We start from the raw sequence: 19942 nt of genomic DNA, 5'->3' as shown, positions 1-19942 counted from the left end.
CATTGTTCGTACAATCATTAACTATTGTAGAACAAAATAGGTGATACAGGTTTCATTATGGTACTACATGTACAGTAAATACCTCTGTTACTGTAAAGTACTGCAGTAGTAGAGAGAATATTACAGACAAAGTGGAATCATTGAACAAAGTTTGTAATATATTGATGCAAAACACTACAGTACAATCACAACATTGGTTTATTTTAATCAAAGCAAAAATACAGTAATTAGCTATGAAATAGAAAAGAAAAGACAGTACTGTAAACCATCAAATGCAATGAAATAGAAAAGAAAAGACAGTACTGTAAACCATCAAATGCAGTGTTCCTCAACTTGCTTGCACTGTAAGAAATAAAACAGCAGTGATTACTGTACTTCTACATTGTCATCAACTCTGTGTTGTGGATTTGGCCACAGGTTCTCATCTACATCACAATGGATGTTTTCATTAGCCAAACATCTTGGAAAAAACCTTCGGGCATGGCGAATCCAGGCCTGACACTGGTCTGCTGTGATGTCATTGCAGGCGTCATCCATGGCCTGGAGAAGAGTGACTTGTTCATGAGGGTGCCTATCATGAACCTTCCATCTCCATGCGGAGAAAAATTCCTCAATCGGGTTAAGGAAGGGGGAGTATGGGGGTAAATACAGGGTGTTAAATTGTGCATGGGCCTGAAACCATAGGTCACACCTTCAGCTCTACAAACCTGTTCGAGCTCATCAAGAAAGGTGACAAGGAGAGCTGCATTATATGGTCCAATATGAGGTCTGCGTCCCACCACACCATCTTCTGATATAGCCGCACACATGGTAATGTTGGCCCCACGTTGTCCAGGTACTTGGATGGTTGCCCGCTGGCCAATGAAATTCCGACCTCTCCTCCTTGTCTTGGCCAGATTAAAACCTGCCTCATCCAAATATATGAATTTGTGATGGTCGTCATCAGCATCCAGCTCCATCACCCTCTAAAAATACATTTTGGAAAGAGATTTAGAGATTACCGTACAATGTAGAATTTTTGGGAATGTTTTTACAACAGCCGTCTTGAAACTGAACTTACCTGAACATACTCAGTCCTCATTTGTTTCACTCTGTCTGCATTTCTTTCGAAAGGCACATGGTATAGTTGTTTTATAGATACCTGGTGCCTTTTCAGTATGCGTGCAATAGTCGGCAAACTTATGGATCCCACATTGTTGAACATGTCTTCATTGTCCAAGATATGCTGGCAAATTTCTGTAAGGCGAATATCATTTCTGGCCCGAACCAAATCGACCACAGCCTGCTCTTGCTGGTCAGTTAGAATTTTGCCTCTGCCTCCACTATTTGGCCTAGTCACAATTCTACAGGGAACATTAGAGTAAGAAGACACTTGGTCACATCACCTATTCTGTGATACACATTGGTATGCAGTCATTTGACAATTGAGAGTAGCATAATGTTTAGTGCATGCTGATAACTTACCGGTTCTCATTGCGGAAAGTTCTGATTATTGAGGCCACGGTTGACCTTCTCAGGTTTGGTTGTATCATTGTAGCCGCCTCAGTCATTGTCATGCCATGATTTATGACATGGTCTACAACTATTGCCCGAATTTCATTGGACACTCTATGCTGTTGCTGCCGCTGTCTTGGTCCGTGGCCTTGTCCTCTACCACGTTCCCCCACACCTCTCAAACGAGGCCCACGACCACCTCTCAGAAGGGGTGCCTGTCCTCTACCACGTTCCCCCACACCTCTCAAACGAGGCCCACGACCACCTCTCAGAAGGGGTGCCTGTCCTCTACCACGTTCCCCCACACCTCTCAAACGAGGCCCACGACCACCTCTCAGAAGGGCTGCCTGTCCCCTACCATTCCTTTGACCAACACGTCTTCCTCGTCTTCCTCCCACCACTGCTTGACCTCCATTGTGACCTGGATCACCTGCTGGCTCCATGTTACGTATCACTATGCTCTTGCAATTGGATCCCAATCAACTCTTTATATACTCATTCCACAATGTGCCCTCAATCATCAGTAACGAGTTGGCAGAATTGGACAAGCAATTCCAAGGGCCTGCATCTCTACAGTGCAGTACTGTCAATACTTTAAATAGTCTGAAAAGGTGGTACAGTATTTGGGACCATAGACACAGTGTCTGATGAAGCATTACAGTATGAGGGCCATTCCACCGAATGGGTGACATTTGCTTGTTGTATTTCTTCAAAATTAAACTTTATTTTTTATCTTTTTCAACATTGAATCTAATACTACACATATTTAACTATTCAAAATGTGTATTGGTCAATCTCAGGCAACTTTATTTACTTTTTTACAAGGTTTAAGCAGAAGATGGGCGCATGTTTTCTCAATCCTGTTACCGAAAACCATGTGCCATTTAAAAAGCAAGTTTAAAAGCATGTCAATTAATTCCTTTGTTTTCCCCACAAGAAAGTGTTTATTTTAAAGAAATTGTTGGTTATTTGTTCCAAAAATGTATATTTGTGACAATAAAATCACTATTAAGGCAAGGTGTATTTTAATAAAAAACACAAAGCCATTTTTTTCATTTTAAAGAAGACCAAAGCCTCAAGTTTATATATTTTTTAAACAATTTAATTGATTAAATAATTGTATAAATGATGGGCCAAACAAAACTGATAAAAACAGTGATTTAATTTAATTTTTTTAGAAAAATGAAAAAAATAGTAACAGGACTGAAAGTAACAGGATTGAGTTTTCAAGCAAAAAGTTATCAAATACATGGCATATGGCCACATAGTACATGCTAATAGCATGAGGACACTGAGCCATTTCTAGTGCCTTTCCAAAAGTTAATATTTTTAAAATAAACAAATAAAATCTAAGAAAAAGTTTAGGTAACAGGACAGTATGTTGAGATTGACCTTCTCAGTCGTAGTTACAATTTCATCACATATACAGAAATTAAAATGAGAAGACTAACTTATGGTCTTCCCATTGCCTTCAGAAGATCCAGATGATGCAACTTACTGTTGAAAATGGTCTTGTGGATTATTCCCAGTTTTTCAGAGGGGGTAATGTGTTAGGGTAACAGGACTGAGTGAAAACCCGGGGACATGACTAAAATGTGTATTTTATCTCAAATATTAGATAAAATGTCTTTTTCTTTTTTCATTTTAAAGCAGATTGGATATAAAGTCACACAACAATAAAAAAAAATTCAGATTTCTGAAGGATTTGAATCATTATATTTCATTGTAAAGTTTAGAGATGGAGAGTGGGGACATGCAGAAAATGCAATTTTTTAGTGTTCTATGTAGTTTTTATCTAAGTTTTTAAATATACATTTTAAATTTGTAGGTAGCTTAATGTGCAGGACATTTTGCTTAATAATAAAATGTATTTTAGAGTTAATTTTCATGCAATTTTATACATATAATGTCCTGGGGACAGAAATGTCACCCTTTCGGTGGAATGGCTCATGATATAAAATATTAGGCTACATCCATGGATATTGTAGTCTAATTGGTTCATGCTCCACGCTCATTGGTGACAATGAATCTCGTTATCTTGAAACTTTCATGATTTACTGTAAACATGGAATATTGTTTGTCTGTTTCCATACAACTATGCATTAAGAGTAACGCAACAGTTACTTATCATTTTGAGCAGTTGTATCAATTGATAGTTAGATCAGTGTAAGGAAATGAATAGACATTCATTTGAAATGTAATGTGTGAATTGCCTTTTGAAATAGTAGTACTTTGATGTTAAGTTGTGTCATATTGAACAAGTGATTTTTGTTGAATGAACAAATGATCTAAGTTTTATGTGTATTGTATCCAAGCAATTGAGAAAATGGTTAGAGTTTTGAAAAATGTGCATTTTGATAATTGGTTGTGAGTTTTGTGTCTAGAGTTGTGAAAAATGACATCAAGGTTCTGAAAATAGTAACAAAGTGATTGTAAAAAACTGTAAAATGACTGTGTTCGTTATTACTCCCAAGAACAGAACACCACAATCGCTTAGACACCATTCTGCTCCAGCGTATCAACAATGGCGGACTATGATGACAGCTCGCTCAGGGCGGGTCTGTGCTGAAACGCTGCTGTCAATCAACAATAGTGGGAGGGGCGTCCGATTTATTGACGTCACACGGCCGAACGGCTCGATTTGAGGCAGGGGAAAACATATAAGGAGATTAAAACAAAAACACTGGATGGATTTTTATCATTATATGATGGTTGTGTACAGGCACTGCCAACACACATTTCAGTACAATCAACTTGTAAAAGTGCATGTACCATTATATGACCCCTTTAAAATACAGTGTCATGAACAAAAGGATGTTTTTTAAAGAGTTTATGTGAAAAGATCAATGACAGTTTGCGTGCGTGTGTGTGTGTGTGTGTGTGTGTGTGTGAGTGTGTTTATCTCTGTGTGTGTGCGTGTGTTTATATCTGTGTGTGTGTTTATCTCTGTGTGTGTGAGTGTGTTTATCTCTGTGTGTGCGTGTTTGTGTGCGTGCGTGCGTGCGTGTGTGTGTGTGTGTGTGTGTGTGATGCTGCGCTGCATCTCCAGCCCTTTCACTGCACCTGCACAAAGATATGTTTATTGTTTAATAAAGATATGTATATTTCACTAAATGAATTTGTCAACTAAAGTGAAAGTGTTTTAGGGGCAGTCCTGACTGGAGGCCAGATAAAGATAACGATCAGACAGTAATTCGAGGTCCGTGACGAGGTCACGCCTTCTGCTTTATCTCACACTCAGTGTTTACTGGAGAATCTCGATCAGCCCGTTTCACGGCATTCTCTGTTTCGGCTTTTAAAGAACCTGGAGGAAAAAAACCCCAATTCTGAACCCAGAGAACACAAAGTCTCCATCTGAAATATTAATGTTTTTTATTACTGTACTATACATTCATGAGAATATTAATGAGAAAATACAGTTTTGAAATAGATTAGTAAAATATATCTTTAGAAATCAATCAGGCATACTGAGGATTTCAGTGACGAAAAACCATCATAAAGATCATAATGTTCCCAACTAGAATCTTTTGATAAATACACAGATGGACACAAGCTGTGTCTTTCAGGTGTCTGTCTAATATTCTTTATTGTGTTTCATATTCAGAGTTTCATGTTGAGATGTCTGTATTGTACAGCATAACTGGGTTCAGGTTCCGTCAGTATAATATCATATTGCATATATGAGATGAATCTGTCATTGTAAATCTGCCTCTGTCGCTGTAAACTCACGCAAGGCTCCATAATGACCCGCGTGAGCAGTGATGTACATTCATCATTATTAAAGTGTTGCGCTTGATAATGTGTAACACAGGAGTCCACTTCTTCATCATTACTGGTTTAGCAGATTAAACATCTCACTATACAGGAGACATTCAGTGGGATGAAAGGTCAAGATTATATTGTACTACACGATACACTCAGTGTGTGTGCGCCTCAAATCTCACTCTCATTTCACTCTCACCACTTCTTTTACTTTATAGCTATAGCTTCAGTTGGTGCGGTGTCATTTCCCCGATCCCCCTTTCATCAGAACTGTTTCTTTGGTCAGGTTTGACGGCGGATTGATCACAGACCCGCTGAACCAGATCCTGAAGTCTCTCCGGTTTTCCATGACTTCATCTCCTGAGAAACGTAATCAACTGTTACTGTAAGTCCACATTCCTCCAGTTGTGCAGAAATGTGCCGGAGCGGGTGGATTTCTCTGGGAAACCGGTATCGTTCAGACACTGCCGGCCCTCTGGCTCACGTCACATGAAAAGCAGAACCAGTTCTACAATAAATAGATGATAGACTTGATGTGTGCGCTCATGTTGTTTGGCGATGCTGTCCCACATGGATCTGCGTGTGCTGGCCCTGCTGATGCTGAGCTCGGGTCTCTGGGTCCGCTGTGATCTTCCCAGCTCCCTGAGCGGAGCGTACATGCAAGGAGACATCAACATCGCCATCCTGAGCTCCATCCACTCTAAAGTGATCAACCTCCACAAGAGGACCAGACCTCAGCCCTTCGTCTGCACCGAGTGAGTGTCCGAGACCTGCACATCACCTTCATTCACATGTTTACAAGTTCAGTTCTTTGAAATCTCACTTGTTATCATCTGAGTATTACAGTAAAACACATCTAAAAAGCATTTTTGTTTATTTATAGTTGTGGGTTCCATGTACTTTTATTATTCTATATAAAGGAGTAGTTCACTTCAGAATTAAAACCTCCTGATCATTTCCTCTCCTCCACGTCAGCCAAGATGTACATGTCTCTCTTTCTTCAGTCGAAATTAAATGAAGGTTTTTGATGAAAACACTCCAGGATGTTTCTCCATATAGTGACTTCAATGGGGTCCAACGGGTCGAAGGTCCAGATGTGAGTTTCAGTGCAGCTTCAAAGTCTCGACACGATCCAGCCGAGGAATAAGAGTCTGATCTAGACAAACCAGCGGACATTTTATAACAACATTTTTAGTGTTTTTCATATCGTCAGCCTGTGAGATCGGCGAAACATGATATAATCGTGCTGGGGGCGGGGCTTACTTATTTACTCATTAACTTGCTTATTTACTCATTAATTTGCTTGTTTAATTACTTTGTTTTATGTATGAGAATATTTTTCTATTTTGCTAGCAAAGGTGGAGTGTTTAATAATAGGCTAAATCTGGTTATTTCCCAGTATAGTGAGGTATAAAAACATCCTCCTCATTCTTGTATCTGACTAGTATTCAATTTATTATGTCTGTTGTGATGTTAAATGAAGCATTAAAAACGCAGGAGTATTTCAACATGTCAGCGGGACACATATAATCCTCTCATGCCGTTACAGATGCAGAATTTTGACTGTACTTCTGCACGAGATGAGAACACGTTTTTATAAATTCTTTGGTATTTGATATATGTCCTCCTACCAGTTTTCTGGCCTATCACATATGCACACTTCGATAAGCCCGAAGAACGCGGGTTCATGTGTTTTACATGCCGGGAGAAATCAGTAAGGGGCAAAAATCTAGATCTAAAAACCGAGTCGGTCGGGTTATACACAGTTACGTAGTGAAGACGTAACCGGACCAGACTGTATTCGTCATAGCGACGTGCCAAATAACGTTCCAGCAACAACTTTGTGATTCCCATAATCGTCGTGGTGACGTTATAGTGGTCCTTTGCAAGAACGTGATGAGTACGTCTCGATGACCAAACTGGCTGCGAGGGCGTAACATCAAAGGACCATATTAGTCGCAGCGACGTGCCAAATAACGTTCCAGCGACGACACTTTGTGATTCCCATAATCGTCGTGGCGACGGTATAGTGGTACGTTGCTGGACGCGGCAGGAACGTCTCGATGACCAAAATACCAGGTCCGCATTTATTTTTAAAACCCTTCTCACCTTTAGTCCTGGGAATGAAGATGTGCTTGATCCATAACCCTGAAATCAGCATAGAACTGATCAACTCAAACATTCTCTGCTGTAAAACCTTATAAATTCTAATAGGGAATTGTGTATTGTTTTTCAGTAAATACATTGAGGGATCAATACATATATGAAAATGTAAACCAATACAAACCCCTATTAAATTCTAAATAGAAGATGGCCCAACACCACACTGCATTCCTTTTTAATCAGCATTTATTCAGTGTTACTTTGTACAATTACTAAGCCAATACATTTTGGACATTAACGATTTTTTAACCATGTGAAGTGTTAACAGTTATGAGTACAGAAATTTAACACGTCAATTAATCAAAAAAACATAATCAGTGAATAATGTAACCAACTATTATTATTTTTATTGAAAAAGTGTCTTATTAGGGATGGGTGTAGTTAAATAATGATGTTACCACTGATACTTCTCAATACTCTTATTGACGCTACGCTCTATAATTTGGCGCAAAAACAATAAAGACAAAAAATAAAATAAAATAAAAGATTCAGTATATTATATGTGAGGGTCCTGCTACAAATGTCTTCATTGCTTCACTACCAGTAGCTAAACCTGAACAATGTGAAGATTACCAAAGATCTATAGTCCTTGAGCTTCTCTGAAGATAACAAATAAAACAAAATATCTTTCATAAAAATAACACAACATTTATCAATATTTGTTAACTGTGAAAGATCAAAACGCATTTGAACTAACAGTTAGTTTGAGACATTTTTAGCGCTCCGTGTAAGTGACGTCTTCGATTAACAGCAAATACATTCATCAGTTGGTTACGTTAAATAAATTAGCCAACTTCCAATCATCCATTCAACTGCCAGCAAAACCTTTACAAAACTAAAAAAATCTCATCTACACATAAATATGTGATTAAAAGCCCAAACTTTTATAAACAAGAGCTTAGGTTAGCCTACCTCTTCTGAAAACGGTTGAGATGCTAACGGACTTTTGCGAAGATACTAAACTATTTCTAAAAAGTAAATATTCAACAGATGTGTGTCAATAACACGTAAGAAAAATGTCAAGAACAGTTGTGTGTATTCTTTGTGTGATTTTAGACTAAACTCACCTGAAAGCAGTGAAAAACAACAGCGAGAGAGGGAGTTTTGCTGCTAGTCAGTTGCAGTGGTGCTGCGCCGTTTCCATGGCAACTCTGCGCCGCTCCAGGGTTTGAAAGCGCTTCGCATGTTTAACCCGCACGCCCATAGTCAGTCAAGCAGCATTTACATAAATAAACATCTAGAATTAACACATTTAGCCCAAGGACAACATTGTAGAGATGTGGTCCACTGATAACTTAATAAAACCTTTGATGAATTAAGTAAATGCCCCATATAATATCCAAACGGCATATATCACTAGGATAATACTTGTAATGCAATTTTCTGTAAAGTTATCAGGAGACCAGTGGACCACGTCTCTACAGCGTTCTCCTTGGGATGAACTAGCGATGTTTTCTGAGGACGTGCCCACGACGTTAGCCAAGATTCTAAAAAATGGAATTTTACCACAACGACTTCCTCACAACGTTGTCACAGAGTAATGTCATGCTGACCAAATGACGACTAACTGACGACGTCGTCACAACGTACTGTGTTAGCTGGGTACTTAAACATGACTTTACTGCTATAAAGGAAAACAGGTTAATGCGTTTACAAAACCACATGCATTGTCAGTTTATTCAGCATAATCGGGTTAAGAACCTTTTCACAGATGGCAGATTTGTGCTGTGTTCGTGAACTAAAGAATGTTATCAGGCCTATATAATTATTAATAGTTTGTAATTATTTTGTTTTTAGTGTTATTAGTGTCATCAAATGTTTTGTTAATGTGCCATGGAAACAAAATGCTGACGAACGATGCCGTTTTCATCTTGGCTCAAACAACAACTGCAAAGAAAGATGCGTCTGTTAACGATTTGTGAATACTTAGATAACCTTACAATTCAATTTTGATGTGGTATGTAGTTTTGTAGTCTTTTTAAAAAAAAAAAAATTTAAGGAGTCCTCATGTCGGTGTCGCCGCGTGTCGGTTATGTCGCACATGTGATTATGTGGTGATGTCGTTATGAATTTAGGCAAGGCAAATTAATTGTAGGTCCTAATATTAATTTAATAACAATTCTAGCCTTATAATAATAATAAAAATAATGTAATACATTAATGGGAAAACGAGCCAATTATCGTATTGATATCATCAAAGCCATCAGCGATATCTCTGACTATCGTCGATACACAATACTATCGTCGCAACCCTAAACCTTTTATATACTTTTTAACTACAAATGCTCGTCTTGCACTAGCTGTGATGCGCCACGCATTAGGTAATCAGGTTGAAAGGTCACGTGTGAGACATAGGCAGAAGAACAGACCTAGTGTTTACAAAGTGAATGTGCAAAAACTAAGTCAAACGCCATATACAAAAATAAAAAAAGGTAAAACAATGATGTCGAACGATTTTGAAGTTGGAGGAGAAAATGAGATGGAGATTTTCACCCAACATTTTTGAACCGGAACACACGTGACCTTTCAACGAGATTATGTAATGTGTGGTGCATCACAGTGCAAGACAAGCATTTGTGGTTAAAAGTATATAAATGTTTATTTTTTTTATTCAATGAGCGACGGTTTGGCTAGATAAGACTCTTATTCCTCGGCTGGGATCATGTAGAGCATTTGAAGCTGCTCTGAAACTGCAATTTGGACCTTCAACCATTTGGACCCCATTGAAGTCACTATATGGAGAAAAATCCTGGAATGTTTCATTTCTTTTCGACTGAAGAAAGAAAGACATGAACATCTTGGATGACTTGGGGGGGGAGAGTAAATGATCAGGAAATTTGAATTCTGAAGTGAACTAATCCTTTAATAACAAATAATCTTACAGCTGGTCAGCTAAGAAATTAATACTAAGTGTCTTTCTCTATATTTCCAGTTTTGATCTGATCCCATTTCTACAATCGCTGGGTGCCATCTACACAATCGAAGAAATCAACAACTCTTCGTTACTTCCGGGGATTAAGCTGGGATATGAAGTGTGTGATTCGTGTGCTTCTCCCACCAAGGCTCTGCACTGCGTGGAGCATCTGTTGGCCGTTAACGGGTCGGTGCCGGCGCTCTCAGACTACTCCGACTTCCATCCACCAGTGAAAGCTTTTCTGGGAGAGAGGTACTCCGAGCTGTCCATCGCCATCGCCAAGCTCCTCAGCCTCTACCTGTGTCCCCAGGTAATCTCTCCACTCTACCTCTCCACTCTACCTCTCCACTCTCTACCTGTGTCTGCACGTAATCTCCTCACTCTCTACCTGTGTACCCTGGTAATCTCCTCACTCTCTACCTGTGTCCGCAGGTAATCTCCTTAATCTCTACCTGTGTCCGCAGGCAGGGGTGTAGTACCAAATTTTGGGCCCTGGGTACAAACCCACTCTCGGCGACAGAGGGGGGGGGGTGTTGACGGACTTTTGACTTGAACTTGGTGACTTCTCCAACGGGGGGATGGGTGGGGTTCTGGAGACGGACTTTTGACTTGAGCTCGGCGACTTCTAAGGGCCCCCCCCCCCGCCTCGGGCCCTGGGTACTCGGTACCCTTTAGCCCCCCAGTACGACGCCCCTGTCCGCAGGTAATCTCCTCAATCTCTACCTGTGTCCCCAGGTAATCTCCTCACTCTCTACCTGAGTCCCCAGGTAATCTCTCCACTTTACCTCTCCACTCTCTACCTGTGTCCGCAGGTAATCTCTCCACTCTACCTCTCCACTCTCTACCTGTGTCCGCAGGTAATCTCTCCACTCTACCTCTCCACTCTCTACCTGTGTCCCCAGGTAATCTCCTCACTCTATACCTGAGTCCCCAGGTAATCTCTCCACTCTACCTCTCCACTCTCTACCTGTGTCCGCAGGTAATCTCTCCACTCTACCTCTCCACTCTCTACCTGTGTCCGCAGGTAATCTCCTCACTCTCTACCTGTGTACCCAGGTAATCTCCTCAATCTCTACCTGTGTCCGCAGGTAATCTCCTCACTCTCTACCTGTGTCCGCAAGTAATCTCCTCACTCTCTACCTGTGTCCGCAGGTAAACTCTCCACTCTCTACCTGTGTCCGCAGGTAATCTCTCCACTCTCTACCTGTGTCCGCAAGTAATCTCCTCACTCTCTACCTGTGTCCGCAGGTAATCTCCCCACTCTCTACCTGTGTCCGCAGGTAATCTCTCCACTCTCTACCTGTGTATGCAGGTAATCTCTCATTAGTCAACGTTACTTCAATAATTAACCACATAATGTCCCTTCTGTCATCTTTTACTTGCACTCGTGTCCCAAATTTATTTATTCTGTGGAGAATCTTCATGCAGCTTGTTTCCATACAGCAAAAGTTCATAGCCTATCAAACATCAAAGAGAAGAAAGAGTGACCTGAAAAGACCATATAAGCATCATAAACATATCAAAACTCTAGTCTTTATGGCTTACATGCTATATTCCATCTATTCTGAAGTCATGTGATGCTTTGACAAATCTCTGCTTGATGGTTCCATGAAGAACCTTTAACATCGATGGAACCTTTCCATTTTACAAAAGGTTCATCATAGTGGAATTTTTTTTTTTACAATGTTCTTCACACCAAGAATTTTTTTTTTTTTTTTTAAGATCTGCACACTGAAATATTTCTTTTGAGACCAGAAATGGCTCTTCTATGGCATCCCTGCAACAGCCCCCTTTAGAACCCTTTATTTTTAAGAGTGTAGATTCAAAAATGGAAAGATCACCACTGATAAACACTTGTTGTAAACTAATGTTGGTCTGTCCATCACACAAACATGGTTATAGGAAATGTGTAATGTAGCACACAAGTCGTATTAGGAGCTTGCCGAGCTGAATAAAGCCTCCTTCTGATGACAGAATTGTCAGTTTTGCTTTCAGACCATACAATATATACCAAAAACATTTAAGCTGGCTATGATTGAACCACTTGTTAAAAATAAAGCAGCTTGATCCTACAGAATTAGTCAATTACAGGCCGATCTCGAATCTACCTTTTCTGTCAAAGATACTAGAAAAGACAGTATCCTCACAACTATGTTCCTTTCTAGAAAGAAATGATATCTGCGAGGATTTCCAGTCAGGATTTAGACCGTACCATAGCACTGAGACAGCTCTCATTAGAGTCACAAATGATTTGCTAGTAGTTGCAGTCGTAGTTATATCTCTCTATTAGTGTTACTCGATCTTAGTGCTGCATTTGATACTATTGACCACAACATTCTTTTAAATAGACTCGAAAATTTTGTTGCCATTAGTGGAATTGCACTAGCATGGTTTAAATCATACTTATCTGACCGTTATCAGTTTGTAGCAGTAAATGAAGAGATTTCTTATCGATCACAAGTTCAGTATGGTGTACCACAAGGCTCAGTACTAGGACCGCTGCTGTTCACTCTGTAAATGCTACCATTAGGAGATATCATTAGGAAACATGGAATTAGTTTTCACTGTTATGCCGATGATACTCAGCTGTATATTTCTTCACGTCCTGACGAAACTTACCAATTCACAAAATTAATGGAATGCATAGCTGATATAAAAAACTGGATGACTAGTAATTTCCTACTACTTAATTCTGAAAAAACAGAGATTGTAATTATTGGACAAAAAACTTCCACACGTAATAACCAAGAATACTGTCTAACACTTGATGGCTGCTCTGTCAAGTCTTCGTCGTCGGTTAGGAACCTGGGTGTGTGTGTGTGCTCTTTGATAGCAATCTTTCATTTGAAAGTCACGTGAATAGTATCTTTAAAACCGCTTTTTTCCATCTTAAAAATATATCTAAATTACGTCATATGCTCTCATTGACGAATGCGGAACAATTAGTTCATGCGTTCATGACATCAAGGCTATATTATTGTAATGCTCTACTGGGTGGTTGCCCTGCACGCTTAATAAATAAACTACAGCTGGTCCAAAACGCAGCCGCTCGAGTTCTTACCTGAAGACTAAAATTTCATCTTTGAATATAATTTCATTAATTAATATTATGTATCTGTATTATTATTCTTTATTTAGTATTCATAATAAGTTGTATTATCTTATGAAGTTTAAAATGCATGAGTAGACTATAGATTGCATGGACACATGTGTTTAAGGAACATATTTTAGACACAAGGAGGGTAGCTGGGAGGATTATGTATTCTGCTTAGAGGTATGTAATGTTCACTTAGCAGAGAGTTCCAATGATGAATATACTTCAAATGTGTACAGTTGGTATGCTCTTTGCAAGAAAATGAATGTTTCAACTGATGCAAATGTACCATTTGTATACCACTAATGTATACACTGAGAAATAGTTTCTTAATGTGGAAAGTGGATTGTACCATGTGCATATACATTTCATTTTAAGCATAAGCAATATGTTTTGTTACCTTACAAGGAAGCTGTAAGACTCTCTGTGATGTATAAAAACTCAATCTTACTGTACTACAGCAGAGAAACATGGAGGCATGACTGGGTGAGAGGAAGGAGAAACACGAAACGCATAGACCTGGCATGAATATAACATCTTCTCAGAGTTTCTCTCCTGACATATAAGAATAAAAATCTTTCTTGGCAAGATAACTGGTGTCTGGTCCCGTGAATCAAATAATAACGGGGAAAAGGCTTAATTCCAAGTCTACATTACCAGAACCAAGAAGTATGACCATATTAGCCCGGTTCTGTCAACACGGCATTGGCTGCCTAATAAACATTGTATACATTTTAAAATATTGCTAATTACTTACAAAGCACTAAATGGTTTAGCTCCGCAGTACTTGAGCGAGCTCTTAACGCATTATAGTCCTTCACGTCTATTGCGATCTCAAAACTCCGGCCAGTTGATAATACCTAGAATATCAAAATCGACTGCTGGCGGTAGATCCTTTTCCTATTTAGCACCAAAACTCTGGAACAGTCTTCCTAACATTGTCCGGGAAGCAGACACACTCTGTCAGTTCAAAGCTAGACTAAAACACATCTCTTTGACCTTGCATACACATAACACACTATAGACTTCTATAATTCAATGTTAGGCTGCATAGATTAGGTCAGCCGGAACCGGGAACACTTCCAATAAATTTTTATGTACTTGTTACATGATAAGAAGAATGGCGTCTACGCTAATATTAGTCTCTCTGTTTATCCCGAGGTTTAACGCAGTCCTTTGGATCCAGGCCGTATCCAGATCTGATGAAGGACCTGCGTCTGGACACGACGACAAAGCAGTCCTGAAGTGTCAACTAGTCCCTCCCCTGTGAAGGCCTTGCTCCCTTCCGTTTACCTCTGTACAGATAAAACGTTGTCAAAATAGCTCCGGTTCACATGGCGACTCTGAAGCGATAAATAATTCTGTATTATAAATGTTTAAGGCCAGACAAGTAATTTGTTAAAGGGCCCCTATTATGCTATTTTAAAGTTTCCTAATGTTGTTGTGGAGTCTCCTACAACATGTTTACATGCATCAAAGTAAAAAAAAAAACTGTTTAATTTCCTCATAATATACATTTGCACATCATCACATTTTCAATGATTCTCAAACGACTCGTGAGATGATCAATCTTTCCGCGAGCTACTCTGCTCTGATTGGCCAGACAGCTCAGTCTGTTGTGATTGGCCTACCGTGTACAGAGCTTCGAGAAAAAAAAACGCTCATTGCCATAACAACATCAGCTCTGCGTGTCCTTCAGTAACTAACAATCGCGTTGATTTGACCATATCAATGCGAGCGCGAGTCCGATGATGAAACACTGGAAGAGCTTGTTATTCAACCCGAACCTCCATCGCCAGGATGACTCGAGCATGATGTTTCTCAGTGGTACACTACTCAGTCAGTTTGAGGTACATTATAAGATGCTGCAACTATAATTCCTCACCATCAGCATTAACAAGTGCATGTCCATCAACAAACCGATTATTTTACTTGTACTCATTTATTTATCGAGTATTTTACTAATATATTGCGGTGAATACGTGGAAACTGTATCAATAACAGTGCATGTATGCAATGTACATTAGCCGAGTTCTAGCGTGAATGATCTGATGTAACATAAACATTAATACAACAAATATTTCCTCAAAGTAGTGAGAACGACAGACAATCTGCATTAATTTGTAAGTCCTGCTAATTCGATCCAAGGGCGGCATTCAAATTAGCAGTGAAGGTCTCAACGCGCGTTCCGTCTCTTCCAATGGCAAAGGGATTTTTAATTAAATATAATATATTTCGTCTTATGTATTAACTCGTTTCATCTGACTCCATAAAATGAAAGTGTTTTTCAATGATATCTGTGCATCTTTAAATATACGTTAATGTTTGACTATTCCTTTTAACTCCAATGAAAATAAAGTCAAAGTCTGTTAGAATAATCAAATATAACAATTTATTATGTCAGGTAAATGTATTATAACAATTCCATAATCAATTGAAAGATAATCAATGCAAATCATCAAATGTTTTAGGATTAGAGAAATAGATGCAAATCCAACATGAACTACATGAGCTAAACCTCACGGGCTATCTGAAATACAGAAAAAGCCACGATCCCTTGCTACATTCCATTAAATAGCCAGAACTTCTTTTCAATGGTAATTTGCATTCAGGTTATACCTTATTTTGGGGGTGGGGGAGAAAGGCCATTTGTCCACCTTTCTTTGTGTGCCAGTTTCTCTAAACTTCTAAAAAACCTTATTACCTTTTGTTTTACTTATTTGGAATGAGACATTTGTACCACTCATTCCTGAGACATTTCAAATGATACCAAACATAATACTCAATGATAATCATTCACATCAAACCATACATATATTCTTATGTGAGTTTCAGGTGATCTGTATGAAGGGGAAGGAGTGGGTGATGAGGGGAAGAAATGTAGATTAGGATGATTCAGAGGTGAGACCTTTGTCTCCGGGGAAGAGTGGGGAAGCCAAATGTTAATTTGCCAAGGTCCTTTGTCTCAATAGACCATGTGGTCAGATATTGTCTCTTCAACAAGTTTTGTGGTCAGATATTTTCTCTTCAACAAGTTTTACGGTCTTACAGATTTCCCTCCTTGACCCCGTGGGTCACATTCGGATGAACACTTACGGGGTCACGCGGTAAGACGTTTGTTGTAATCCTTGAGATGTAACTCAAAATTGTCTTTAGAATGTCAGCATCTGTAGAAGCTCAGAGGGCTGTGTTCACCTGCAGAACACCTGTTCTCACCAGGTGTATATAGCTTTAGTCCAGCAGGTGGATGAGGCGTTCAGGCTTTCTTCCGGTGATCCTGTGATGTGAGCAAAGTTCATAGAGTCAATCTAGACCTTTCAACTTGTTCAGTTGACGTGTCATTCCTTCATGGAGAAACTTCCGTTTCCCTGGCACCTTCCCCATGATAATAATCTGTCCCTTCTCGACCAATCCTGTCACCTCCCAACGGTGCGGTTGTCTGGACAGACCTCAGTGGATGAAGGTGTTCTCCTTGGCTTCACACTGCTTTGTGTGAGACACCTGAAAAGCATCTTAAATGTCCGCTTCACGATTGAACACATATGAACTTGAACTCGCGAAGAAATCCATAGAAACGCATAATACAACAAAACAAAATCATGTCATTCAATGTAAAATACCATGTTCTTGTCAGCAGGTGTGAATGGTACATCTGTCTCATATGTTTCTCATGGTCCCGAATGGTAAGTTTGTCTCATATTAAATATCCAATTCTTAAATATATATATTTTTTTTGGTCTGAATTATACAAAGGAAATGCAGCAAGAGGTCAGTGTAATCAAAGCAATCAAATAAATGGTATGCATCAATACGTCTTGTAATAACAATAATATTCAAAAATAAAAAAATATGAAGAATCACTGTTTGTTCAGGAATCTTCCAATGTAAGCCACTTATGCAATCTAAGAAGTGACTTGGAACATGAATGGAGATTGTTCATTCCTTGCAACAGGTGTGAGATTGTGTGTTTGTGTGAGGGTGTGTGTGTGTGCGTCTGTGTGTGAGTGTGATAGTTTGTGTGAGAGAGTGTGTGTGTGTGTGTGTGTGTGTGTGTGTGTGTTGTTGGCTAAGTCACAGTCAATGACAGGGTTGAATTGTAAATTCTGTAATTGTTTGAAGCGCTCACACTTCAGATCTATTTGTTATGATGTTTCTGTTATTAGTGGTTGTTGAGAAATCAGGGGCCCTCTGACCTTCCAGCCACCCTAATAACAATCAGAAAATTTAAACATTTTTAAATTTAATAGCAGGTCTGCCTTTGCTTTAATTTTGTTTTGCATCATTGATTTGTGACTGTAGCCATTCATATGTATATTACAGTGTTTTCCCATGAGTTGGCAGAGTGTTGTGAATAGCGTATGCTATGTGTGTCTCTGTTAGACGGTCATCATGGGATCAGCTTTACCATCCTATGTGTGTGAAGCTATCTGGATCTGTTAGTGTGAAGATGGACAATAGATCTTTAGTGAAGTGACACTTTTGGACTCTGTCATCTTTATCTTCTCATGATGTGTAGTGTTCAGTCTGAATAGACTTGATCTATTCCAGGTGATGATGCTGTGAGGGTGTAGTGATGGAGGAGTGTGTTCAGTGTTCATAGGAGATGGGTGGAATCTACTCTATAACAATTGTGTTGCAAATTTTAGTTCCAGTTCTAAACTGGGAGGCCATGCTAATGTAGTGATGTGCTATTGTAAGATGTAAATGGCCTTTGAAGTGTCTTTTCACCCATCTCCCGAGTCTCAGGTTATGTTCTAACAATCGTGAGGTCCGGCCGTCCTGGCATCCGTCCTCCGAGGAATTGCAGAAGTAAACCTGACAGAAACAAATGCAGAGAGAACCACAGTTAATTCTGATGTTTTCAACAGTTTCAAATTCAGACATGTGGAATTCTTTTGCTTGCTCCATTATCATGTACATTGCAATTTTAATTCCAGCTGTCACATGAAACCGAGTTTCATTGACCAGGTCTGAATTATTGCTGTTGTTTCAGTGCAGTGTGCGACACCTAAAAGCTGCTCTTGTAGTCGAGCCTTCACAGTCTGCTGTGTCACAGCATTAGAGATCCCAGTTTTCGGGTTTTACGTCAAGTTGCTTTCATTACAGCCAGATCTGTGGGCATGAATCATTTCATGGTGTCGTTCACACATTTGGTTAGTGCAGATCTCTAGTTACCTGCAAAAGGCTGTGGTCTGTCTGATGTTTAGTTCACACCCTCCTTCTAAATTTGCTTCCTTGATCAGTTGGCTATTACCTGTGCCACACTTCTGGGAGTGTTTTTAAAGGCACAAATTAATAAAACACACCTCCGCCCTTTTGGCACTGGATAGCAGGTCAACGAAATCGAACTGTAAGGATTAATGTCACACTTCTCCAATTAATGCCTGCTTGGCGATTACAATATAATGTATATTAGAATTTAAGAATATAAATGAAATTATATTGTTTCTGGTCTCTGACGAGTCTCTGCTCGTTCTCGTGCCAATACATTTGAGGGAAAAATGTGAGATTCAATGAATTTAGATGTTAAACTATTGAGCCATTTGCTATTGGGCTGCTACCCGACTAGCAAATGACGCTAATAGCTGAAGGCCTTGAGTGACCAAAGTTGATAGCTCAGTGAGGGTTTTAGGTGCATTTGAGCTTTGGTCACTTGCAGAGCGCTGGTTTGTGTCATCAGAGTGTGGCTGTCTGCGTTTTTTGAAATAGGGTGGAGGTCTGCCTCTGCCCAATGACCAGCACTTCTCCTCTGTATGGCCTGTTTTGTGACAGGAATTACAGAGTCTGCTCAGTTTTTCACCGTGTGGCTTTCTGAATTCTCCTGCAAACGGAGGATTTTCATGACATTCTAACACAGCTCCCTCACCATGCATCTGTTTTCGTGACTCAATTCTTGTTGCCCAGCTAACAATACCTTCGAATGTATTTTTTGCTGGAGAAGCACCATACATGAGCGATTGTTGTACACGCGGTCCTGCATTTGTAAGTAGTAAGTCAAGGAGAGTTACATTGTTGTGGTTAACACCTTCAATTCCAGAATACTCCTCAAACAGTTCAAACATTTTTTCTGCATATGTCTCGAACGATTCTTCAGTACTCTGTTTCCGATTGAAAATCAATTCCCATCCAACAGGACTACAACCACGTAGATCGCGAAGACATCGTTTTAGTCTATTAAGGATTTCACTCTCAGGCTCATCTTGATACACTGACTGTACAATGTTGCCTGTCATCAACGCCTGTGGTATCTTATAGTTCAGAACATTTGGAATTGAGCTGATAACAATTTGCCAAATATCTTTTGGTTCAAGCTGAAATGCATGTTTTAGACTAATAATGCGTCTCCACCATGGTTCGAATGGCTCTTTCAAGGGCAATGGTCCGATCTCTGCTTTAAACAAGCTACATTCAGTTACCGTTAGAGGACGTCGAATGGTTGATTCTGTGCCATTTGGGTGCCGTATCACCTTAAAGGCTGAAACAGGCACTCTGTTCAAAACTCTATCACATGCTTC

General features: G+C 39.6%; 2 protein-coding genes across 2 annotated transcripts in view; one reads left to right on the top strand and one right to left on the bottom strand.

The window, feature by feature from the left end:
* Window positions 1-425: 425 nt before the first annotated feature.
* LOC130091945 (uncharacterized) lies at window positions 426-2034 on the bottom strand. Its single transcript, XM_056260106.1, has 3 exons — window positions 1465-2034; window positions 1061-1343; window positions 426-965 (listed from the first exon to the last, which is right to left on the bottom strand). Exons 1-3 carry the CDS (start codon window positions 1935-1937, stop codon window positions 426-428), a joined length of 1296 nt encoding a protein of 431 aa, XP_056116081.1. The 5' UTR covers window positions 1938-2034.
* A 3717-nt stretch (window positions 2035-5751) lies between these two features.
* Window positions 5752-19942, top strand: part of LOC130091951 (G-protein coupled receptor family C group 6 member A) — a 29154-nt gene continuing 14963 nt past the window's right edge. The window contains exons 1-2 of the mRNA XM_056260112.1: window positions 5752-6011; window positions 10352-10643. Coding sequence (XP_056116087.1) covers window positions 5815-6011; window positions 10352-10643 — 489 coding nt within the window. The 5' untranslated portion in view covers window positions 5752-5814. The remainder of the gene's footprint in view (window positions 6012-10351; window positions 10644-19942) is intronic.

The sequence above is a fragment of the Rhinichthys klamathensis genome, unplaced genomic scaffold, assembly GCF_029890125.1.
Source record: "Rhinichthys klamathensis goyatoka isolate OS25496 unplaced genomic scaffold, OSU_Roscu_1.1 h1tg000173l_1, whole genome shotgun sequence".
NCBI lineage: Eukaryota > Metazoa > Chordata > Actinopteri > Cypriniformes > Leuciscidae > Rhinichthys > Rhinichthys klamathensis.
The sequence above is the reverse complement of the archived record's forward strand: the minus strand, read 5'-3'. Positions and strand labels throughout refer to the sequence as shown.